The 26,743-nt window shown below is 42.5% G+C and overlaps 1 protein-coding gene across 1 annotated transcript in view; it reads left to right on the top strand.

Annotated features, from left to right (window-relative positions):
• The first annotated feature begins 20,840 nt into the window (after window positions 1-20,840).
• Window positions 20,841-26,743, top strand: part of LOC116980002 (anosmin-1-like) — a 122,144-nt gene continuing 116,241 nt past the window's right edge. The window contains exon 1 of the mRNA XM_033032057.1: window positions 20,841-21,205. Within this exon, the coding sequence (XP_032887948.1) occupies window positions 21,011-21,205 (195 nt within the window). The 5' untranslated portion in view covers window positions 20,841-21,010. The remainder of the gene's footprint in view (window positions 21,206-26,743) is intronic.

The raw sequence follows: 26,743 nt of genomic DNA, 5'->3' as shown, positions 1-26,743 counted from the left end.
CACTGTCTTATATTTCAAGGTAGCTAACATGTAAAAGTAGGGAAGTCTTAGTGCAACTGTGCAATGACTAATATGACCACAACTAGAATACTGCAAATAATTTTGGCTCCCTTATGAAAGGAAAATGACATGATTGCTGGAAGTAGTTTAGTTTAGTTTGATTTAGTCTATTGTCGTATGTACCAAGGTACAAGGAAAAGCTTTTTGTTGCATGCTATCCAGTCAGTGGAAAGATTACACATGATTACACTTGAGCCATCCACAGTGTACAGATACAGGATACAGGCAATAACATTTAGTGCAAGATAGTCCAGTATAGTCCTATTAGAGATATTCCAAGAGTCTCCAGTGTGGTAGAAGGTAGCTCAGGACCGCCCTCTAGTTGGTCATAGAAACTTCACTAGGATGTTCTCATGTAAGGAGAGACTGTCCCATAAAGAAGGGAACAGGTACTTATTGGAACTTTAAAAGAATGGCAGGTGATGTTATTGAAACATATGAGGTTCTTATGGAAACTTGGTAGGATAAATGCTGGGAGCATGTTTGTCCTCATGGGAGAATCTACAATCAGAGAGTAAGGTCTCAAAATATGAGGCCACATATTTAAGCCTGAAATGAAAAAGGATATTTTCTCTCGACGAGTTGTGTGTTTAGAATTTTTTGTCCCACAAAGCCGAATTTTTGGTGAAACCTTGAATATATTCAAATCTGAAATTAATCTTAAATCACAAAGAGAATGGAGGTTATGCACATAGATTAGGAAACAGACTTTGAGCAAATTACGGTCAGTCATGATTTAAATGAATGGCCGAGCAAGCCCGAGTGGCCGGCTGGCCTACTCTCTTCCTATTTCTCACTGCATTGACTCGTAGCGATGTTACAAAACCTACCTTCAGCAGTGCTGCAGATCTGCCACTGGTTTTTCGTGCGACTCCAGCACCTTTGATGGGGGGGGGGCGCGGGGTTAAAATGCTGGTTTGTATCACTTGTCGGAGAGGGATTTCCTCGGGCTGCTAGTCGATGAAGAAAAATCGATCGGACTTCCGTTCCCGTTTTTTTTTTTAAATCGCTGGACAATTTAATAGTAGGTTTAAAATAAAAAGCGACTTTGAACGCCCTCAACACCTTCAATGTGATGGATCGTAATATCAGGACAAAACAAAGGGTAATTCGTTTATTTCACATATACTCTTGCTTCTTGGGGTGGCTTTAGTCTAATTTTACGATGCAAAAATGTTATTTAGTCCCAAAACGATTCGGCCATGTCTTTGCCTGCTGATATGGGGTTAAAATTCACGGCAACGGCAACGTTCCAATCAATCGCAATCCAGAAACACCCACTCGCAAGATTATTTAAATTATCTTTTTTTTGGACAATCATGTCATAAATCGTCTATATTTTGTGTAATTGTCTATCCATAATCAATATTTTTATACTAAATATCCACAACAGTTTTAGTCACATGTATTGTGCAAAAAATAATAATTTTGATTATATTGAGAGTGGATGTTTCTAGATTAATTTATGGGAATTAAACATTAAATTCCTTCAATTTGGCATATAAGTACATGACAGTGAGATTTAAAAACCATGTTATATTGTGAATTATTGTGTGAATGGGATTAGTTTGTTATTTGGAAACTTAGGCTATTTTTTTTTTTAAATCCTTTTCTTAAGAAATGGATAGATGTTTAGATCTGGTCATTGAATTTAGATTAATTTAATTGATTAGATGAATTTAATTGATTTGATGAAACTGATGAATATGAATTTTTTGTTGGGTATTTACTATTTGTTTTAGTGTTCAACTTTATCATTTCTACCTTTATTCTAAAACTGCAAATAATAACTTGTTTCTGTTAATGTTGTTCAGTGTTTTTTTCCTTTACATTTTAAACAGATGTCTCCGAAGAAGAAATGCAAAATTGTCAATCCAAATGCCCAGCAAAAGAGACTGATTTAGACAGCATTCGCAGAGATTATCCGAATTTGGACTACTCCAAAAGTGATGATCTACAGGACATTCTTAATGGGAAAGTAGTGGGCAGAAATGCATGCCATGCATGGTTTGAAGAGCAAAAAATTGTAGTTTACAAAGCCAAAATTGAAAAGTCGAGGAAAAACAAGGCGTACAGAGTTGGTTACAATCTGAGGAGTATGGTGATAATACTGATTATGATATGCCAATGTACCAGCTAGCAACTGATCTTCTCCATAAAGACTTGGTCTATTGCTAGAAATTGTAATTTATTTACCTATCTGTTATGGACTTACAGCATATATTACAATACTAATAAAGTTCTGATCTTGACAGTATCACATTTTTGAATGTTCAAGGCAGTTTGGGTATTTATTACTATTTCCATCACAATGGTCAATTTTGTAATTAGCTACAATTAGGTAACTATCTAATTATATGCTTTAATTTCAGGTCATCCAAGTAAGATGTTCCATATTTGTTTCAGAATGCTTCAATCTATAATAGCTGAACATTTCATTCAGTTCTCTTAATTTTTAAGAAAGTTATGGGCTTTTGACTGTGCTCGATCACAGCTTTTGTGTTAAGTCAATGGGAAAGCAATAGGGAACAAGATGCTAATTTCCGAGTATGAAAATGGCCATAACTGTTTTAATACTGAAGATATGATAGTGGATTAGATATCAAATTAAACTTATTTTTATGCTTTATCTGGTGGTGTAAATTGCAGACTTGATTTTGAAAATCTCAACATTTTGTAACATTGCTACATTGAGAATCATAAATATTAATAAGAACTTTGATTCAAGGTTCAGATAATCTTTACTCAGAGAGTGGTAGCTGTGTGGAATGAGCTTCCAGTGAAGGTGGTGGAGGCAGGTTCGTTTTTATCATTTAAAAATAAATTGGATAGTTATATGGATGGGAAAGGAATGGAGGGTTATGGTCTGAGCGCAGGTATATGGGACTAGGGGAGATTATGTGTTCGGCACGGACTAGAAGGGTCGAGATGGCCTGTTTCCGTGCTGTAATTGTTATATGGTTATATGGTTATCTCAGAATTCTTCAATTTAACGCCATTTAATACTGTGTACTGGCATTTTCATCCAAAAGCCATTTTGGGGAAGTTGGTGGCTCTATTATACACTTTTGTCCTGGCCAGCGATCATTCCATTTAATGATGGTAATGCTATTGAATATCAAGGCCAGATACTGCAATTGGACTCTTTCTTGATGTAAATCTCTACCTTCTGATAGTTGGCTTTTCCACCCTGGAAAAAAAAATACTCTGTACACCCTATCTATTCATCTAATATTATGCTTTCATCTGACTTTGTGATGAAAGTAGATGAAACAGATGAAGATGATTGGGATATTGGGTGCAGTCCTGACCAATTCCTGCAGCCATGTCTTCCTATGAATGGGATGATTGGCTTTCAACAACCATAACATATAATACTTTCTTCATGTTGGAATAAGGCTGTGATGAGATCTGGAAGTAAGCAATACAGGCAGAATCCATACTGGCTATTGATGAGCCAGTTATCAATGAGCAAATGTGATCATTGTTCATGACATCTTCCATGACTCTGGTGTTGATTGAGGGTTAAGCAATTGAGTAATAATTAGCCTGTGTGAAGTTGTCCTGCAACCTTCGCGATGACAACTATACCCAAACAATTTGGCTGGAGGCACGGTCAATTCAGCACCACTAGTCCCCAGCCTTATACAGTATTTTACCTTTTCTTCATGAGATTCATGAGTTTCTGTTTTACTTTTTCTCATTGCAAATCCACCAAAGCACATATCTTCCCAGATGGACACAAAATGCTGGTGTAACTCTGCAGGACAGGCAGTATCTCTGGAGAGACGGAATGGTGGCGTTTTGGGTTGAGACGCTTCTTCAGACTAAGAGTCAAGGGAGAGGGAAGCCAGAGATATGATCGGGAAAGGTGTGAAAACGATAGACCAAAGCTGTTGATCAACTTTAATGTTATTTCTTATTAGTGCAATGTTATTTAGTCATTTGAACACCCAATGAAAATATCTAACTTTGGGTTTTTTTCTGAAATATTGAAACAATCTCCAGTTTTATAAACAAAAGGCATGAAAGGCCAGAAGTTTAAATCTGTTGGATTTAAAAGTCCGCTCTGAAGTTTCAGGCTGTGCAGTATATCTATGGCCACCAGTGGGTGCTCTTATCACACTGCAAACAGCTTGGCCTCAATACCCATCATCATTGCCAGTGCTACAACTCACTGAAGCAGGTGACTGATTCTACCTGTCCAAAGCAAGTTTGGTTATAATATGGCACATATTATAAGGACATGCAAACAAATATATAATGGTATCAAGTTCTTTAAGAAGGAACTGCAGATGCTGGAAAATCTAATGTAGATAAAAATGCTGGAGAAACTCAGCAAGAGAGGCAACATCTATGGAGCGAAGGAAATAGGCAACGTTTCGGGTCGAGACCCTTCTTCAGACTGAAGAAGGGTTTCGACCCGAAACGTTGCCTATTTCCTTCGCTCCATAGATGCTGCCTCACCCGCTGAGATTCTCCAGCATTTTTGTCGACCATATAATGGTATCAATATTGGTTTATATATTAGGTAATATGTATTGACTTACAGTAATTTCCACTTCAACCTCTAACACGGTAGCTACAATCCTGAATTATTGTAGCAGAGTGATTAAGTTACTGCACCAGTAGTCAGATTTCTGGACCATTAATTCAGATACGTAAATTTGAATTTTAACACAGATGCAGGGAATTTAAATTGATGCAACTAAATAAACCTAGAATTTAAAAGAGTGAGGTTCAGTAAGAATAAACATGAAGCTACCAAATAGTTATTAAAATAATATTGTACCACACGTGAATGCATCAGGTAGTGCAAAAGAGAAAATAAGCTGAGTACAGAATATAGTGTTACAGCTACAGAGAAAATGTAGATTAAAAAAGGGCAAGTTTGGTGGTGAGATTGGGAATTCCTCCCTCGCATATAAGAGGTCTGTTCAAGTGAGTGATAACAGCAGAAACGTCACCTATTCTTTTTCTCCAGCGATTCTACCTGAACCGCTGAGTTACTCCAGCATTTTGTGTCTATCTCTGCAATTTTTCGTGGGGCAGTGCAGTTGCCAAACCAAGTTAAGATGCATCTCGATATGATGCTTTCAATGGTGCATCTGTAGACATTGAGACTGGACAACAAAGCGCCAGAAAATAACATGCAAATCTGAGTTTAGATGTCTGGAATTAATTTTTTTTCACAGTGCTGCCAATGTCTAGAATAAATTCCTGAAGAATGCAACAAGTGTAAATTCAACTCAGTCCTCCAAATAGATACTGAGTGAGTTCTGGAGAGATTAAAGATAATTCATCTTTTAAAAGGTTAATGAAAGATATCTGTAATTGTTGATGTTAATTCCAGCAGCTTTCTAGATCATCCTCCGAGGTCAGTAATTTCCCAAATTTTCTTCAAATCTAAGGTTTATTCTCTGAATGTTTTTCACTATTTCATGACACTGGGATGGCTCATGGTGCACATAAGCTGCAACTTTACTGGATGGAATAGACTTTATGGCTAATTTGGCATGTTCTTACTTGTTTGTTTCTGTTTTTGGTGCTGTTTTTAAAACAAATTATTTTATGGCAATCAACAACTATCAGTGCAGAACTTTGTGTATTATTCTTGCACCTACTCAAAAATAGACGATGTGAGAACCCGGAATACTTTTGGCACAAGACTTTCTGAACGATCAGACTGAAATATAACAGTACAGCACAGGAATAAACCCTTGAGTGCACAATGGCTCATCCCACCATTATAACACCATTATAAATTCAAATTCGATGACAGACCCAGAGTGTGCTGCTTTCATTACTGGTCTGAATGCTTCAAAGACATTGGGAAAGAAGCGGTGAGTAATTTGGTCTGACCCAAAATGTTCTCTTAGCTGGTCGGAGAAGGTAAATGTTTCCACAGTAGTTTGGGTTGCAATAATTATATTAACAATTGGTGTAATATCCAAAGATGTCTTTGGGAAACGTATCCCCTTTTCTCAAACAAGGACTGTAATAAAAAGTTCAAATAGCCTGCGAATGCTGTATTTTAACTTATTTATTTTTAAGAGGAACATTCTGAAAGGCTTCATCAAATTAGGCCATATGGTATGATGTGTGTATTGCAATAGTTTGACAATAAACTCTTATTTAGTTCACAGGAAAAAAATCATCTTCAGCATTTTTGTCCTTATTGCCATTCCTTGCTATGCCTTGCATAAGACAAAATCACTAATAAATTAAATGTGTCATAAAGGAGCAAGATCTGCCCATTTTCAAACAAAACTGTATGATGTCCTGGAAATAATTTCCTTTTGGGGGATGTAAAATCAATGAAGCACAGCAAGGCAATGCATGGTCTGTCCAGTAGCTCCATCTATAATATTAATTTGGGCTGATGTCTGAAGTTCACATGGACAATTGAATGGACCTTGCACTAATGGCCTGGTTCACAGATCAAATGTTTTCTCCCCCACTCTCTCTCCTACAAGCAATCTGACGTAGAATCCTAACCCGAGCTGTCACCTAACCATTTTCTCCAGAGATGCTGCCTGATCCGTTGAGTTGCTCCAGCATTTTGTGTCTATTTTTGGTATAAACCAGCATCTTCGCTTCCTTTTTATTACAGATCAAAGGTGGTAGGTCATGATAAAAAGTTACCATGGATGGAGAAGATTGGGATGAAACTCAGGTGGCAAGCAAAGGAAATGGAGACATTGAGAGGTGGGTTAATGCATTAGGAGCAGACATGGGCGGAAATCCGGGGGGGGGGGGGCGGGGGGACACGTCCCCTCCATGTTTTGAGAGGGGAGGGACCAATCCCCCCCCCCCCATGTTTTGTAATCTGGATTTTGAAATTCGGTGAAAGGTGAAAAAAACTATTAAAAATCTCCGTGTTCCGCGAGACAGTGGGGGTGGGACTGATGATCGAGGGCACCGATTGGACGACAGAGACGTCGGTCAGCAGGCAGTGAGGAGGGGGGGGACATGATGATTCAGCGCGATGATTGGAGGAAGGAGGTGTCGGTCAGAGGGGGAACTAGGGAGGTGGAACTGATGATAGAGCCTGGTGATTGGAGGAGGAAGACATCCTGGTGGAGCAAAGATCATAGGGCGGAGCTTGAATCGGCCCATTGGCAGGGCCTTTCATCACCCGGCACGGCTTAAAATCGGCTGCAGGATCTTCCATCACCCCGCGGTCAAATTGCTGCGTTGAGGCGATCGAGGCTCCCGATGTTGAAGCCCCAACTGGCCGATTATATGTTGCGCCAGGCGATGAAAGGCACCGCGAACGGGCCAATTTAAGCCCCACGATTCGTGGTGGACGAAGCTGCTGTTGCTGGAGTTCGGAGTCAATCACCAACCAGGTCAGCTCCCGATGTTACCGTCCACAGGGTCCACGGTCGATGCCTCCGAAGCCTCGCATGTGTGTGCATGTGAGTGTGGCCACCAAGGAAATTGTGTCCCCTCCCTGTTTTGATAGCGATTTCCGCCCCTGGGAGCAGACAACCAGGATTGACGGTGGGATCCAGAAGAGTTGGTTTTGGATCTTGATCTGCTGCTAAATTCTGTTGTGGGTCACCATCCAACCAAAGCTGGGGAATAAAAACAGTAGAGGAGACCAATTGCAAGGGTGATCAGGAGACCAAAGTGCCTGAGGCAGATACAATTGGGTGCAAATTTATCGTTTGAACCAAAAAATAATGAAAAATCTAATGTTATTTTGAATTGGCAAAGCATACAAATGGTAAAACATGTCCACTGCCAACAACCCCTGCTTACCATTGAAGAACATTCAATTAGCAGGGCACAAAGTGCTAAAGGAACTCAGCTTCTGGAGAAGAATGGAAAGATGTTTTGGGGTCGGTAACTTTCTTCAGAAATCTGCTGACATGTAATGGTAGTGTGTAAATAAGGGCTCCAACCCGAAACATGGCCTGCAGAGTCTGAAGAAGGATCCAGATCTGAAATGTTGCCTGTCCCTTCCCATTCCAGATATTACATGACCCACTGAATTTCTCCAGCACTTTGTGTTATGCTCAACATTCCAGCATATGCAGATTTTCTAGGCTCCATTTAATTAGCAGATATGTTTTCTGGAAAAAAGCACCAAATTAATTAATAATAGCCAATAAATACTTTGAAGGGAAATACACGCATGCATAAAAGTTAAATATGGAAACAGGGCAGTTGGTACAATTACAAACACCTCCTTCCAAACACTCTTGAATAATCTGTTCTCAACACTGATCACCTACCTATCCAAATTAATCTTGAATGTTGACATATTTTTGCGTCAGCTTCTAACTCGGGAAGTGAATGCCCAGCTTTGAAGAACTATATCCTGTTTCCAGGGGTAGTTAATTTGGTGACCCTGGATGTATAGGTTAGTGACTGTGCAAGACTGGTGCATAAATAGGGCAATATGAGAAAGCAGAGTTTTGCATGATCTCAGATTCATAGATGGCAAAGATTGAGGGAGAAATTCTTTTTGGTTCTTATCGAAGGTAGACACAAAATGCTGGAGTAACAGCAGGATAGGCAGCATCTCTGGAGAGAAGGAATGGGTGATGCTTCAGGTCAAGACCCTTCTTCAGACTTTCTGTTTCTTATTCAGGATGCTAGTTTTATTTTGGGAACATATTAAGCCATTGTATGAAATCAGTTAGCAAGGAAATAAAAGCTCCAGGTGTGCGATTAGTCTTGGGTTATAATCCAAATGGGAATGCTGGTATTCCCCTATGCTTCATTTTACACCCAATGAAATCAAAGGAAAAGAAAATCAAACAGAGTGTAGAGCAAGGTGATAATCTGCCGTCATCCATCTAATACCACTGCCCAAGGCACGTTTTATCCCATTAGGATTTAAACCATATATTTGTGATGTTTTCCTGAAATATGGGTTTAACATTTTTATAGCAATCACATCATTGTATAATTACTAAACTATTTTTACTTTGAAAGTCCTTTTGAAGAAAATGTTCAAAGGACAGCTTTCCCACAGCTCACGCAATATAATTACTATTCCTAAATATACCAGCTGTACAAACAAATGTAGTATTCAATTAAACAAACTTCTCCCTACTAAATAATTATTTTGAGTGGGTCTCACTAATGTGAAATAACTTTGTTGTGCTGACAATGATCAGGAGACGATGAGTGAATCATTGATTACTGCATCCAATTTCTACTAGCTTGCCAACTTTGACATTGGGGGAATGGCCATTAAGGGAAAGTATTTATCAGCTAATATAATATTATGTAGTTCACCAAATTTTTCTCGCAAGTTCGAAGTACAATTTCTTAGTCCGGCCATTTAATTATCTCAAATTCAATAAAATACAATAGATGAGAAATCTGAAGGGAAATGCCAAAATAATCAATAGTCAGGCAGCATCTATGGGGGGAAATAGCATTCATGTTTCAGTTTGATGACTTTTCACCTGAATTAGGAAAAATCACAGCAGAATAATATTTAATTTTCTTTGAACAACACAAATCTTCTTGGATGGTTCAATGTATGGACGGCATTTTAGGGTAGGATCAACATTAGGATTAGGGTTGGAATGATTTAGATTTGGGGACATTGAAAGTTTTCTGTGCTTTGCCTTAGGAATAACCATTGAACAGACAAAATTTACCGTATCCAATTTAACCAATGTTGCATATGTTTCTGAGTGAGTTACTTCCAAGGAAGAGGTTTTTGGTGAAAGAATTCCATGTGCCCTAGCACTATTTAACCAGTATCTATTGCAGTTTGACACCAAAAAAATGTTTTTAATGATTTTTAAACCACTGTGATCAGTTTGGATTGTTCTCTCACAGTGGAAATGCTTTGAGCATAATTTAAAGGGTTAGGCACATCCCTAATGCATTTACGTATAAAATGATGAAAGACTCTCTGCCAAAGAAAGCATGTTGATGGCCCTAACATTTGTAACATCAAGTGTTGAAGTCAGAAGGTTGCCCTTCAAAATGACAGTGCGAGAAAGCCCAAAAGAAATCCTGCACAAAAAAGGTGGTTCCATGTTCATGAGATCAAAAAAATTGTTTAAAAGAAAGTTTGCAAAAAAAAACTCTAAAAAATGCATTATTTTGGAACTGCTTCTAGCACATAATATAGGTTTTTGAAACCAAAAGACATAGGAGCCAAATTAAGCCATCCAACCCATCGAGTCTACTCCACCATGGCTAATCTATTTTTCCCTATCAAACCCATTCCCCTGCCTTCTGTCAGCAACCATCTACTAATCAAGATGCTCCCAAACACCACCTTAAAAATTCACCTCTCTCTAGCTAAATAAGTTCCTCTGATCTCCATTTTGAAGGTACTATAGGTCTTTTTATTCTGCGGCTGTGCCCTCTTGTCCTCCACTCCCATTACTGGAAATAATCTTTTCATATCCACTCGATCTAGGCCTTTCATTATTTGTTAGGTTTCATTGAGGCCCCCCCCCCCCTCCCCATCATCCTGCTAAACCCCCAAGAGCACAGCCCAGAGTCTTCAAATGCTCCTCATACGTCAACCCAATAATCCCTGGGATCATTCTCGTGAATCTCCTCTGGACTCTCCAAAGCCAGCACATCCTTCCTCAGATATGTGGTCCAAACCTCCTCACAATATTTGAAATGGGACCTCACCAGCGCCTTATTAAGCCTCAGCATTACATCCTTTCTGTTATATTCTAACCCCCTCTTAAAGAATGCTAACATTTTATTTGCCTTCCTTAACACTGACGCAACCTGCAAATTAACATTTTGGGAATCCTGCATCAGCACTCCAAAGTCCCTCCACTGTCATTTCTGCTAAGAACCCCTTCTAATCAACTTCAGCCAGCTCCTCTCTCATGCCTTTTTAGTTACCTTTAATCAGCAGTAATACAAATACATTCAATTTCAGCTTCTCCCTCTCAAACAGCATAAATAAGACATTAAATGCAGTTTTAAAGTCAGAAACATGGAGCAGGTGAATTTCTAAGCAAGGATGTTGAAGGGTTAGAGTGTATGTGTGTGTCTAGTGGGATAATGTTCCAGGTTAAGCTTTGGGCCTAAGTCAAGGTGAAGGTTCAAATTTGAAGTGTTTAAACCACAGATGGAGTGGCATGGAACATTTTCATTTGGGATTTTCTTTTAGGGGTGAAATTAAATTTAAATTTAGAAGATTCAGGATTAAAGTTAGAAATGCATTTAGAGTTTAAGATTCTGGTTAGGGCAGAAGTTTTAGGCTTAGAAATTAGCTTAGATTATTGTTGCCTGTACTGAGGTACAATGAAAAATGTATTGTATGCTATCCAGTCAGTGTAAAGACTGTACATTATTACAATCCACAGTGTATAGATATAGGATAAAAAGAATAATATTTAGTGCAAGATAAAGTACACGGATGATGCGGTCTCACAGGTTTTGAACACCATCCTCTCTCACCTTGACAGCCAGAAGGGGGGCTATGTGAGGATGCTGTTCGTTGATTTCAGTTCAGCTTTCAACACCATAGTCCCCACCAGACTTGCTGAGAAGCTGCTGGAACTGGGGCTGAACACTCCCCTGTGTGCCTGGGTCCTGGACTTGCTCACCGTCAGGCCCCAGGTGGTCAAGATACCTCCAACCCCCTCACCCTGAACATAGGATCCCCCCCCAGGGTTGCATCCTCAGCCCCCTACTGTACTCCCTGTACACACATGACTGTGTGGCAGGTTCAGCTCCAACTCCATCATCAAGTTTGCTGATGACACTGTGTTGGTGGGCCTGATCTCCAATAACGATGAGAAGGCCTACCTGGAGGGGGTGGCTGACCTGGCACTCTGGTGTCAGAACAACAGCCTCCTCTTGAATGTCACTAAAACTAATGAGCTGATTGTGGACTTTAGAAGGGCACAACATCCGAGGATGTACAAACCACTGGAGATCAATGGGACTACTATGGATAGGGTGAGCAGTCTGGGAGTCCACATCACAGAGGATCTGACATGGACAACACACACTGCCGCACTGGTGAGAAAGGCAAGGCAGCGCCTTTACCACCTCACACAGCTGAGGAAAATCAGAGTCTCTCTAACAATCCTTCAATCCTTCTACTCTGGTGCAGTAGAAAGCATCCTGTCTGGAAACATCTCAATCTGGTTTGGAAACAGCTCTGCCCAGGACAGGAAGGCTCTGCAGAGAGTAGTGCATCAAGCTGAACGCACGTTGGGAACTACACTCCCCCCCTGCAGGAGCTATACACCAGGAGGTGCAGATCCAGAGCCAGCAAGATCATGATGGACTCCAACCACCCAGCAACGGACTGTTCCAGCTGCTACGATGAGGCAAGCGCCTCCGCTGTCACGCTGTGAAAACAGAGAGGATGAGACGGAGTTTCTTCCCACAGGATTCAGGACAGTAAACACTAATCTCTCCAGGGACTAATTTACTGTTGTGTCTTTTAAAAAAAAGTAAATTCTGGTTCTGTTCTGTTCTGTTGTTCTGTTGTTTTGCACAATCCCGCAGGCATTGCCACTTTCATTTCACTGTATTTCTTGTATGTGTATGTGACAAATAAACTTGACTTGCCGTGACTTGAGTAAAGTCTGATTAAAGATAGACCAAGGGTAGGAGTGTGGATGAATTGATTAAGTGCTAAAGATATTATGATGATTGCACTAACTCTATTTAGAATGGAGTAGATAATTTAGTTTACTTAAGTGCAAATAAAAGAAGCCACATTTTGTTTACATTGTGCCTTTGGTATCCTGAGGATGGTCTAAATCATTTCAATGATATTGAGGTATTGCTGTGGTGTGTCCACTGGTGTAATGGAGTAATTGTAGCAGCTGACTGTGCACGGAGCTTTGTTATAACAACCGGATCATTTGTTTCACTTGGTTGAGGTATAAATATTGCCAGCTTACATGCATAGATAATCCATGTTAAAATAAAGCTTTTGGGTCTTTTTTACCTCGATGGCCCAAGCAAATGTGTCCTTGGTTTCACATTTCCTTTGAAAGTGAATATTTTGCTCTGCGATACCTCAAGAACCTAGATTTTCACATTTGTAAATATATTTGCGAGACACTGTCCATCAGCAGGTATGAATATCATGAAGCATTCAGATGTATAGTTACAACATGCCCTGAAGTAAGTGGCACAATATGGGGCACTGCAATTATTAACTTTCTCTATATTACAAATGATTGTGATTGATTGGTGTAATTGATTGGTGATTGAGGCCTTTCTCACCATTCGCCTGGGGTGGGCAGTAGCAAGGTTCGTTTGATTTAACGGACGTGAGCACACAGTTAGCTGCAGACTCCGCCCAGGACAGGAAGGCTCTGCAGGAACGGAAGGGACGTCACGACCGCGGTGCCACAGGTGCTGTCGCCGAGGGAGGACGGACGGAGCCGCGGCTCGAGAGACTAACAGAGACTAACAGAGGCAAAGAGGTTTGCCTCGCACTGCAAGGGAGCAGTGGACCAGACAGGAAGAGCGGACGGAATTACCACTAGACAGCCAAACCAGTAGGTAATTTACGGCTGGGGTGAGTACTTTCCCATTTATAGGAGGTAGGATTATATAAATAAGGGGTGTATCAATACAGTAGGGGATTCTTAAACAGGACCAGTTAATTACCTATATAAGATGGGCGGTCAGGAGATGTGCCAATACTGCGAGATGTGGGAATTTGTCGACACCATTGATGTAGAAGATCCCTACAGCTGCAGTAAGTGTTTGAGGCTAGAGGAACTCCAGCTCCGCATTGATGAGCTGGAGACCCAACTTCATACGCTGCGGTACATCAGGGAGGGGGAGTATTACCTGGATGTTTTGTGCCAGGGGATGGTCACACCGACCAGTTTAACTAATTCAGTAGGCAGTGAGCAAGGAAAGGAAGGTGTGGCCATAAGCGAGGCAGGTAGGGGGAACCAGGAGGAGATGCGGCAGGAGCCACAGCCCTTGTCCCTGACGAGCATGACCGAGGCTCTTACTCAATGTAAGGACGGGATCAGGGGCTGTGGGAGGGATGAGCAACCTGGCTGCAGCACCGTGGATCAGGAGGCCATTCAAGAGGGGGGAGTTAGAAGAAATGCCGTAGTGATAGGGGATAGTATTATTCGGGGGGTAGATAAGGTTCTCTGCGGCCAGCAGAACATGTCCCGAAGGCTGTGTTGCCTACCCGGTGCTAGGGTTAAGGATATCTCTGCGATGCTGGAGAGAAATTTGCAGAGGGAGGGGGAGGATCCAGTGGTCGTGGTCCATGTGGGGACCAATGACATAGGAAGGACGAGGAAGGAGGATCTGCTGAAGGAGTTTGAGCAGTTAGGGAATAAATTAAAAAGCAGAACCTCGAGGGTACTGATCTCCGGATTGCTACCTGAGCCACGGGCCAAATCGGCGAGGGTACGTAAAATTAAAAAGCTAAATGCGTGGCTCAAAGACTGGTGTGGGAATAATGGGTTTGGTTTCTTGGGCCACTGGCACCAGTACTGGGACAGGGGGGATCTGTTCTGTAAGGACAGACTTCACCTGAACGGTGCTGGGACTGGGGTCCTGGCAAATCATATAACTAGGGCAGTAGAGAGGTCTTTAAACTAAGTAGCGGGGGGGAGGTATCAAGGGGGGTAATAATGGCAGGGGTAGAGGAAATAGAGCAGGGTATCAGTGGGGAAGCGGAAATTCAAAATGTGACAGGAGACAGAATTTGTGAAGATAAAGATCTAGATGTAAAAGGGGCAAAAACGGAAAGGAAGGGTAGTAAAAATCATCTGAAAGTGCTTTATCTAAATGCACGGAGTATTCGTAATAAGATAAATGAATTAACGGTGCAATTAAGTATATATAGTTATGATATCGTGGCCATTACGGAGACATGGCTGCAAGGAGATCAGGACTGGGAGTTAAATATAGAGGGGTACTCGACAATTAGGAAAGATAGACAGGAAAGAAAGGGAGGAGGGGTGGCCCTTTTAATAAGGGAGGGAATAACGGCAATAGAGAGGAAGGATATTGCGTTGAAGGATCAGGATAGTGAAACAGCTTGGGTACAGATAGAGAATAATAAGGGGAAAAAAACACTAGTGGGTGTAATTTATAGACCTCCAAATAGCTGTGACGCTGTTAGTCAGAACATAAATCTGCAAATAGTTGACGCATGTAAAAAGGGAACTGCTGTAATCATGGGGGACTTCAATTTTCACATTAATTGGGCAAACCAAACTGGGCAGGGTAGACTAGAGGAAGAGTTTATAGAATGTATTAGAGACGGGTTCCTAGAACAGTATGTCACCGAACCGACAAGGGGGGAGGCAATCTTGGATCTGGTCCTGTGTAATGAAGCAGGATTAATTAAAAATGTCATAGTTAGGGACTCGTTGGGAACAAGTGACCACAATATGGTCGAATTCCATATTCAAATAGAAGGGGAGCAGGTTGAAACTCAGGCTAGGGTGCTTAGTCTAAATAAGGGGGATTATGAAGGTATGAGGACTGAGCTGATCAAAGTTGACTGGGATAGCAGACTCAAGAATAAGACGGTACATGAGCAGTGGTGTACGTTTAAGGATCTACTGTATAACCTTCAAGAAAAATTTATTCCTATGAAGAAAAAAAGGGGTAAGGGTAAGAACAGTCAGCCATGGCTCAGTAAAACTATAAAGGATAGTATTCGGCTGAAGGCAAGGGCATATAAGGTAGCCAGAGATAGTGGGAGGGTAGAGGATTGGGAAGCATTTAAAGGTCAGCAAAAAATAACTAAGAGATTAATTAAGACGGGGAAAATAGACTATGAAAGGAATTTAGCGAACAACATAAAAACTAATAGTAAGAGTTTTTATAGCTATATAAAAAGAAAAAGGGTGGCTAAGGTGAACGTTGGTCCATTGGAGGGTGAGACTGGAGAGTTGTTGGTGGGGAACATGGAAATGGCAAAGGCATTAAACGAGTATTTTGTATCAGTCTTCACCATAGAAGACACAAAAAATATTCCAACGCTGGATAAACAGGGGGCGGTAGGAATGGAGGAGCTAAATACTATTAAGATCACCAAGGAGGTGGTATTAGGGAAATTAATGAGACTGAAGGAGGATAAATCCCCTGGGCCTGATGGATTACATCCAAGGGTCTTGAGGGAGATAGCGGTGGGGATTGTGGATGCATTGGTGATAATTTTCCAAAACTCCCTGGAGGCAGGAACGGTCCCAGTGGATTGGAAAATGGCCAATGTAACACCTATATTTAAAAAAGGAAGTAAACAGAAGGCGGGTAACTATAGACCGGTTAGTCTAACATCGGTGGTGGGTAAAATGTTAGAGACAATTATTAAAGAAACACTAACGGGGCACTTGGATAAACATGACTTCATCGGACAGAACCAGCATGGTTTTGTGAAGGGGAAGTCCTGTTTAACGAATCTGCTCGAATTCTTTGAGGAAGTAACAACCCGGGTGGATAAAGGGGAACCGGTGGATGTGGTATACTTGGACTTCCAAAAGGCTTTTGACAAGGTGCCACATAAGAGACTATTGCTAAAAATAAAAAATTATGGGATTGGGGGTAATATATTAGCATGGGTAGAGGATTGGCTAACAAATAGGAAGCAGAGAGTGGGGATAAATGGTTCATACTCGGGATGGCAACCGGTAACTAGCGGGGTTCCGCAAGGGTCGGTGCTGGGACCCCAGTTGTTCACAATTTATATAAATGATTTGGAGGAGGGAACCAAGTGTAATATATCAAAATTTGCGGACGATACAAAAATGGGAGGAAAAGTAGGGGATGAGGAGGATAGGAAGAGTCTGCAAAAGGATATAGATAAGCTAGGTGAGTGGGCAACAACTTGGCAGATGAAATTTAATACTAATAAATGTGAAGTCATTCACTTTGGGAAAAAAAATGATAGGGCAAGTTATTTTCTAAATGAGGAGGAGCTGCGTTGTAATGCAACGCAAAGGGATCTAGGGGTATTAGTACATGAATCACTAAAAGTTAGTATGCAGGTGCAGCAAGCAATCAGGAAGGCCAATGGAGTTTTGGCCTTTATTGCTAGGGGGATTGAGTATAAAAACACGGAGGTCTTGCTGCAGCTGTACACAGTATTAGTGAGACCACATTTGGAATACTGTGTACAGTTCTGGGGTCCATACTTAAGAAAGGATGTACTAGCCCTGGAGGCAGTGCAGCGAAGGTTTACAAGATTAATTCCTGCAATGAGGGGATTGACATATGAGGAAAGGTTAAGTAGGCTGGAACTCTACTCTTTGGAGTTTAGAAGAATGAGAGGCGATCTCATTGAAACATATAAGATCGTGAGGGGCCTTGATCGGGTGGATGCACCGAGGATGTTCCCAATGATCGGGGAAACTAGAACTAGGGGACATAGTTGCAGAATAAGGGGGGGCTCTTTTAAAACTGAGATGAGGAAGAACTTCTTCACCCAGAGGGTGGTTAATTTATGGAATTCACTGCCCCAGGGAGCAGTGGAAGCAGAAACTTTAAATATATTTAAGTACTAAAATAGATGTTTTTTTAGCTGCCAAGGGGATAAGGGGCTACGGGGAGAGGGCAGGGATATGGACCTAGGTATGGTTAGTATAGTAAGACCTGAGTGATCTCCTGGACAAGTGTCGATCGCCTGGATTGGGGTCGGAGAGGAATTTCCCGGATTTTTTTCCCGAATTGGACCTGGGTTTTTATCCGGTTTTTTGCCTCCCCCAGGAGATCGCGAGGTTCTTGGGGTGGAGAGGGGTGATAGCGGTATAAAGGGGAGGGTAGTGTCTTGTGTTCTGTGTCTTGTGTCTACTGTTTGTGGGTAAGTGTGTCTGTTTAGTGTTCAGCCATGAGCGAATGGCGGTGCGGGCTCGACGGACCTGGTGGTCTACTCTCGCACCTACTTTCTATGTTTCTATGTTTCTATGTTTCTATGATTGCAACAGGATGCAAATCTACAATTTGCAAACCAACATTCAGAACTTGACAGAAAGGTATTTATAACATTCCTCCAAAATTAATTTAATAAACACGTGATGAATTATTACTGTAACAATTCTCTCAGTGATTCCCATACAAGTAGTTCTGCTATAACATGATACTTATGCTCCTAAGAAACCTAGTGTTATAGAAAATTACTTTATAGATGCGATTGTGTCAATGGAGGAAAAAAGGGGTTAAGGGAGGAGAGAGCTTCAGATTCACCATTACAAAGTTAGCTTTCCCATAGGCATTTGGTCATTGCTTCAATATGGGTGGTCCAGGAGAAGTTGTTGGTGATATTGATTCAGAGGAATTTGAAGTTTTCGACCATCTCTACTTCGGCACCGTCAATGCAAACTGTATGTATTCTGCTTTGCTTCCTGAAGTCGATCACTATCTCCTTTGTCTTGATGATGTTGAGAGAAATGTTGTTTCTTGACACCGATACACAAGGTTCTCAATCTCCTTCTTGTACTCTGTCTCACCATTATTTGATATCCGGCCCACAATGATGGTGACGTCTGCAAATTTGAAAATTGAATTAGATTAGTACAGGGCTGCGCAATAAGGCTGTCCATCTGTCTCCTCAGATTCTGGTGAACTTCTACCGCTGCACCATCGACTGGATAGCACTGCAGAGGGTGGTGAAAATTGCCCAACGCATCACCGGTTCCTCACTCCCCTCCATTGAGTCTGTCCAAAGCAAGCGATGTCTGCGAAGGGCGCTCAGCATCGTCAAGGACTGCTCTCACCCCAACCACAGACTGTTTACCCTCCTACCATCCGGGAGGCGCTACAGGTCTCTCCGTTGCCAGACCAGCAGGTCCAGGAACAGCTTCTTCCCTGCGGCTGTTACATTACTCAACATAGTACCTCGGTGACTGCCAATCACCCCCCCCCCCCCCCCCCCCCGGACGCTCCTTCCACCAGGAAAAAAATAATTGCACTACTATGACTGTATCGTAAATATATTTATTTATTGCTCATATTCTATGTCGCTCTTCTAGGGAGATGCTAACTGCATTTCGTTGTCTCTGTACTGTACGCTGCACAATGACAATAAAGTTTGAATCTGAATCTGAATCTGATTTATAGGTGTAAAAGGAGTAAAGAAGGGGGCTGAGAACGCATCCTTGTGGAGCACCAGTGTTGAGGATTATCGTAGAGGATGATTTGTCCCCTCTCCTCACTAATTGGGGTTTGTTGATCAGGATGTTGAGGATCCAGTTGCAGAGATGAGTGCTGACAGTAAGTTCTGTGAGTTTGGTGATAAGCTTGGGTGGTATAATGGTGTCGAAGGCAGAGCTGTAATCTGTGAATAGGAGTCTGACGTAGGTGTCTCTCTTCTCCAGGTGTTCCAGGGATGATTATAGGGCCAGGGAGATGGCATCATCCGTGGACCCGTTGTGGTGGTAGGCGAACTGCAGTAGGTCATGGCCGCTGCATAGACTGGATTTAATGCATTCCAAAACAAGCCTTTCGACACATTTCATGATGGTGGATGTCAAGGCCATTGGACAATAGTCGTTTAGACACGAGGCCTTGCTTTCATATTCTGGAAACACATATTATAGCAGAACTACGGTACTGCTTGGAGTCACAAAGACTGCAGATACTGGAATCTTGAGTATAAAATAAACCACTGGAGGAACTCAATGGGACAGGCAGCATCTGAGGAAGAGTCCTGATCCAAAATATTGTCTGTCCATTCCCTCCACCGATACTGCCCAGCCCATTGATTTCCTCCATCGCTTTCGTCTTGAAAAAGTATAATGCTCTCACCCACTCTTGAGAGTTTTTGGCTCATGATCACTGAAAATGGAAAAGAAGCATTAAGGATGGCATTCGGGCCCCCTGCATGAATGGTAGAGGAAGCCTATCATCACAAACCAACAATCCACCTGTCCCATTTAGAACCTCCCACACCAACTACAGTAGAATCAGAGGGTCCCACATTGCCTTCATGGGCCATCTTGGAATCCATTGGAGCAGAGTGGAAACAAACCATACTTGACATTAGGGAATAAGTCTAAGAAGAAGAAGATTTGTTGATAGTTGACCATTGGCCTATATGGGAGAAATATACGAACTGTCCACATGCTCGGGACTCCAAATGACATTCCATCAGCCATTCACGGTCAGGCAATTTTAACACATTTTTGGGTGTGTTGGGATTTGAACATCCACATGTCATTTCCATTTACCAGATATTCCACACTTCACGTGCAAGGAACAATTAGGTAGAAATTGATATGCAAGGGACTGCTGATGCTGGAATCTTGTGCAAAACACAAAGTGCGAGAGGATCTCAGCTGGTCAGGCAGAATCTGTGAAGGGAATGGACAGGCGATGTTTCAGGACAGGACTCTTCTGCACACTGATTGCATTAGAGGGAAGAAAGCTGAAAGAGAGGGGCTGGACAAAGCCTCGCAATAGTTAGATATAGGTGGGGTCTGAAGAAGGGGCCAAAACGTTGCCTGTCCATGTCCTTCACATGTGCTGCCTGGCCCTATTGCGTTACTCTAGCACTTTGTGTTATAAATAATTGGATACAGGTGGGCGGGGTTAATTGCCAGATATGTGGAGTAAGTGACAAAGGCTACAAGTGAAAATGAGCGAGTCAGGAGAGACCTAGATGTTGCACGGACGCTGCCTGCTGAGTTACTCCAGCACTTTGTGTTCTACTACAGTGAAATGCAAATGGCACTTTTCTGTGACATTCACATCTAATCAAGTCCTGACATACAAATGTAGGGGGAAGAGGTGGAAGCAAGGAGGTTTACCAGCGAAAGTGTGGGAGCAGAACAGTAGAGGCGTGGTCTGAGGGGGCGTTTCGTGTGTGTGTATAAGTCGGTCTAGTCTAGATGGGTGAAGTCTGGGCAAGGGCTAGATCACAGATGCTGAGACTGCTGTTACTGTAAAGGTGCAAAGTTGTGGTGCAGTGAGCGGTGAAGTTCACAGCAGCTGTGAAGGCGGCTGCAGGCAGGCGCGGTGGTGTTGCAGGCTGTGTGTGTATTGTGGAGGGATGCGAGTGGTGCGAGGCGCCGCGATGCGCTGCCTGCTGCCCGGGCTACTCTGCTGGCTGCTGCCGGCGGGCGCGAGGCGGCCCAGGGACACCGGGAACACCACCGCCGCCCACAGCGTCTCCCGGGCCCGCTGCACCTCGCGCTGTCTCACGCTGCACATCGCGCAGCTCAGCGCCAGCTTCAGGAGTCTGCAGGTAAGACCGGTGCCTGCACCTGGGGAGGTGGTTGGGGGGAGACATGCATCTGGGGAGAGGTGAGGGGAGACATGCGTCTGCGGAGAGGTGAGGGGAGACATGCACCTGTGTAGAGGTGAGGGGAGACATGCACCTGGGGAGAGGTGGGGGGAAACATGCAGCTGGGGAGAGGTGGGGGGAAACATACAGCTGGGGAGAGGTGAGGGGAGACATGCACCTGTGTAGAGGTGAGGGGAGACATGCACCTGTGTAGAGGTGAGGGGAGACATGCACCTGTGTAGAGGTGAGGGGAGACATGCACCTGTGTAGAGGTGAGGGGAGACATGCACCTGTGTAGAGGTGAGGGGAGACATGCACCTGGGGAGAGGTGGGGGGAAACATGCAACTGGGGAGAGGTGAGGGGAGACATGTACCTGGGGGAGATCTGCATCTGGGGAGAGGTGGGGGGGAGGCATGCACCTGGTAGAGGTGAGGAGACACATGCACCTGTGTAGAGGTGAGGGGAGACTTGCAGCTGGGGAGAGGTGAGGGGAGACGTGCACCTGGGGAGAGGTGACGGGAGTCCTGGACCTGGAGGAGCAGAGGAGTGTGCTGCATCTAGGGGTGGGAGGAGGGGGACCTGTGACAGGGGAGAGTAAGGTGAATCCTTGTATTTGGGTACAGGAATGGGAGTCCCTCAATCTATGGAGGAAAAAGGGTGATCCCGGATCTGGGGATAGGAGGGGAAATCCTGACTCTGGGAGAGTGGAATTCGAATCGGAAAGATGGGAAGAATGTCGCTATAGAGAGGAGTGGGCAAAGGGAATTTATGGATCTAGGGAGAGAGGAGGAGGATGCCTGTGTCTGTGAAGAGGAGACAAATTCCTCAATCTAGGTAGTGCCAAAAAACACCAAACCATCAAACACCAAAACTGATGGGAAGCAATAGGTAAATCCCTGGACCTTGCAAAAGGAAGGGAAGGATTTGAGGAATGCAGAAAGAAGAAGGTATCCCAGATTCTGTGGAGGAAGCAAGATGCTATGTATTGTGGAAAGCACAAATCCTTGGATCTAAACAAGTATAAAGAAGGGTCTCAACCCGAAACGTCACCCATTCTTTCTCTCCAGAGATACTGCCTGTCCCGCTGAGTTACTCCAGCTTTTTGTGTCTATCTTCGATCTAAATAGAGAGATGAGTATAGGGGGCTGTATCCTCAAATCTGGTAGGTGTGAAGGGAATTCTATTGTGAGAGAGGATGGAGTGAATCCCTATGTTTGGGTAAGGAAAAGCGAGGGATCCGTGTAACTAGGTAAGATCCTCTCTGATTTATAGACATGGAGGAATGAGGGTCAGGAAACAGAAACATCAGAGAGAAGGGAAAGTGATTCCAGTCCTATTTAGTCACTTCTGACAGCGTAAATTGTTGTTTGCAAGACTGATTTGTGTGGCTCTTCCCAATATTTGTTATAGCTAAGGATCACTTAAAGTACGCAAAGGACATAAAGTGGAGCCAGCTTAATCAGGTCTTTACACAGAATTCCCACCATACACTCCCTGTCCCTGGAGAATGGGAAGTTAGAAATTAAATGATTGTACACAAGACTTACTGCAATGAGAAGGAAGACCATTGATTCTGAACTTGTGGTTTGCTGAAAGATTTTAATTTACCTCAGTTAGTCACAGAATACAAAATTGCCGCAATACAAAATAGCATGATGGTGCAGCATAGTGCCAGAGATCTGGACTCAATCCTAATCTCGGTTGCTGTCTGTGTGGAGTGTGCACATTCTCCCTGCAACTGCATTTGTTTCCTGAGTTAAGTGGCCTTTGTAAAAAGTGATGAGTGGATGAAAAAATGGGATAGCATAGAACTAGTGTGAACAGGTGATTGATGGTCAGCATGAACACAGTGGGCCAAAGGGCCCGTTTCCTATATCTCTAAACTAAACTAAAGTAAACTAAATCATGTATTGTCTTTTGACTGACTGATTAGCATGCGACAAAAGCTTTTCACTGTACCTCGGTACACATGACAATAGACTAAACTAATCTATAAACTGAGAGACATTAGTAACCATTCTTAAGTGCAGAAATTGGGTTGTAATGTTACAGCTGTATTTGTGGCAATCTGCAGTGCTTTTATATTTAATTATCTGTCCAATTATAACTGTGTGGTTACTGAAAGCCTTATGAAATGTAGTGATCCATTTAAGTGACCTAAAGATGAAAGTTTTTCATAGTTTCTATATACTGATATGTTCTATCAGTATTTTAAACATGTATGTAAATGTAATTGGATAAGAGAGTGAGAGACATCCTGCCACAGAAATCTAACCAAATTTAAGAAGTCATTTACATTTATTACAAAACTTACAGCGAAAAGAATCAGTTTTGTCTCAGAACTTCCACCAAATTAGTTTTAGTATTTTTTAGATTTAATATCCTAGGCACATTATCAAAAGGGAGCTTGCACCTGATGAGAAAACAACAAAGAAGACCTAATTAAATAAATAAATCCACACCATAGAGAACTGATCAAAAAAGAATGCCAAAGTGCTTCACTACTAATGAAGTACCTTTGAACAGTGGCAACTGGTGTTTAGTGGAAAAATATGGCAAAATCCCTCAAACAGGAATGACAAATGGCCAATTAGTTCCTCAATTCAATATTTCACATGGAAATCATCAGCTCTGACAATGCAATAATTTGTAGTTACTGCTACAATGGTACTGCACGTGTTGGCTTAGTTTATATTCTTAAATCCAGAAATGGATTTTAATTTGCTGGATGATCCTAGCATCCTACATGCCCTGACGGTCTGATTCTTAAAGCATCAGCTGCCAGTACAGTACACCAGCTCCCAGTAACATTATGTCTTCATAGTGTAGCTGGACTTTGTTCCCAGATACCATGACACTCTTCCTAAGGCCTCCAGAGGTAGAACCTCACCCAGCGCTCTGGCACTCTGTTTTTCCTCTATGATTCTCCTGTTACAGTAATGACACATAACCCCTCATAACCGTAATTATCTGTGAACTCTTCCTGAAAACTAGACATGTTTTGTGTATGTTTCCAGATATTAAATATTTCTCCCAAATCATAGAATTGGATCTGAGATCCCCAGGGATCCCAACCACATTGTTGTGTTCACAATCTCCAACAACCCCCATCTCATTCTGCATCAATTGCTGTTCTCTCAAGTCTTCGCACTATGAAGTGAACTATTCATTGTTTGCCATCTTTCTGAGTATCTTGAGCTTTCAAAATCAAAACGGGTAAACATATGTGTTAATTCTGACCTGCCATGCTGCTCATAAAGGGCCTGTCCCACCTGCGTGTCCTTAGCAGGCAAATTACGCGACCTCGTGGTTGCGTTGAGGTGCATGGGCATCGTATGGCCCCCCGGGGCCGGTCCCACTGAGAAGCGCGGAGGGATATGTATTTGTGGGCGACATCGCGTGGGGCTCCAAAATTTCTGTAGCGAACAAAATCTTTGCACGGCAATGGCCTGTCATGTAACTGACGGCCAAAATGGGACAGGCCCAAGACCCTGGCGAGACGCAACGTCTCACTTTCAACAGCAGCAGAAGCAGGCAAACGATCGCCGAACTCGGCCTGGGGCTCATGCCCGTTGCTGTCCGGATCCGCCCCCACTTCTACTCCCAGAGCGGGGCCAAGATAATGGTTTGCAGATACTGAATATGTGATTTTATGTTATTAAGGGGTAGAAAACTACAGTGGGCTTTCCTGCAAAACAGTTTAAGGGATTGTTCTGCAATAAATATTTTATCGGGATATTACTTTCGCAACTAACTAATGGCTGCCCATAAATATTTATGAGGGTTACGTGCCATAAAATGTGTCCATTCCTACGGGATTTACAATCTGACACCATCAATAGAAAGTATGTGGTGTCCACGCAAACTCATTGTTGGTTGGTCAGACAACCACACTGAACTATTTTTACTGACAAGATGGTAACAGTAATTAACATTTCATGGCAAACTAATTAAAGGTTAAGGCTTACACATGCAATTAAAGGAAAAAATAAATGCTAATGTAAAATTAAAAAAAGTTGTAAAAATAACGACTTTTTTTTCCATGGAAGGCAAGGGATAATACCTCCCTCTTATTAAAATATTTTTCAGAGCTGGAGAGGTGATTCAGCAAAAATTATAATTTTGAACATATTGTAATACTTTATTAATTTTGGATTAACATTACAGGTTTTTTTTTTCTTTCAACAATAATATTCCATAAAAATTGACATTAACATCCAATGTCAGGGGTTATGGGGAGAAGGCAGGAAAATGGTGTTAGGAGGGAGAGATAGATCAGCCAGGATTGAATGGTGGAGTAGACTTGATGGGCCGAATGGCAGAGAATCACATTCGGTATCAACCAGGTTTCTACATTTAACTGCTTGGGTGATATTGAAAGTTGCTATCCATTCTCTGCAGTAATGTGGCGGCAGGTTTCTCTCATTACAACTGCAAATGTTGGGCCTTAATAATAATTAAGGCTTACCTGCTAGTATAATTTATGTTATAGATACAGCATGGAAACAGGTTTTTCTGCCTGCCGAATCCACGGCAACCATTGATCACCCATTCACATTGGTTCTATGTATCCCACTTTCGCATACACATTAGGGGCAATTTACAGTGGCCAATTAACCTACAAACCAGCACATCTTTGCCATGTTGGAGGAAACCAGAGCACCCGGCGGAAACCCACGCAGTTACAGGGAGACCATACAAACTCCACACAGACAGCACCCAAGGTCAGAATCGAGCCCAGGTCTCTGGCTTTGGGAGGCAGCAACTCTACCATCTGTGCTACAATGTAAATCTCTATGCCAATGTGCCCTCTATTTGTCTTCTGTGACTAGCTGAGGTAAAATAAAATCTTTCATCAATAGACAATAGGTGCAGGAGTAGGCAATTCGGCTCTTCGAGCCAGCACCGCCATTCAATGTGATCATGGCTGATCATCCCCAATCAGTACCCCATTCCTGCCTTCTCCCCATATCCCCAGACTCCGATATTTTTAAGAGCCCTATCTAGCTCTCTTGAAGGCATCCAGAGAACCTGCCTCCACTGCCCTCTGAGGCAGAGAATTCCAGACTTACCACTCTCTGTGAGAAAAAGTGTTTCCTCGTCTCGCATTCAGTATCAATGGTTATACTTCCCACCACAGTAAGTCTGTGTTCAATCATTTAAATTCTCCCTTCCCATTCTCTAGGGGAAGGGTGTGTATGGTGAGAATTCTGTGCAAAGGCCTGATTAAGTTGGCTCCACTTTATGTTCTTGTTTGTGTACTTTAAGAGCTCCCTAGCTGTAACAAATAATGGGAAGAGCTAATTGAAAAGTACAATAGAATCAGTCAATTTAATCTTGAAAATAGTTAGCAACTTATGAATAACACAACTAAAGGTGAATAAACTTGATGGTGCATTGCCTTTTTTGATAATATAACATCCTTATAGCATCTTCTTTGTCTAGATGGGCAATAATGGACATCTTTCACGGGCAATTAACATTCATAATTGTGTTGC

The sequence above is a fragment of the Amblyraja radiata genome, chromosome 13 (assembly GCF_010909765.2).
Source record: "Amblyraja radiata isolate CabotCenter1 chromosome 13, sAmbRad1.1.pri, whole genome shotgun sequence".
Taxonomy (NCBI): Eukaryota; Metazoa; Chordata; class Chondrichthyes; order Rajiformes; family Rajidae; genus Amblyraja; species Amblyraja radiata.
This window is presented reverse-complemented; position numbering and strand designations above follow the sequence as displayed.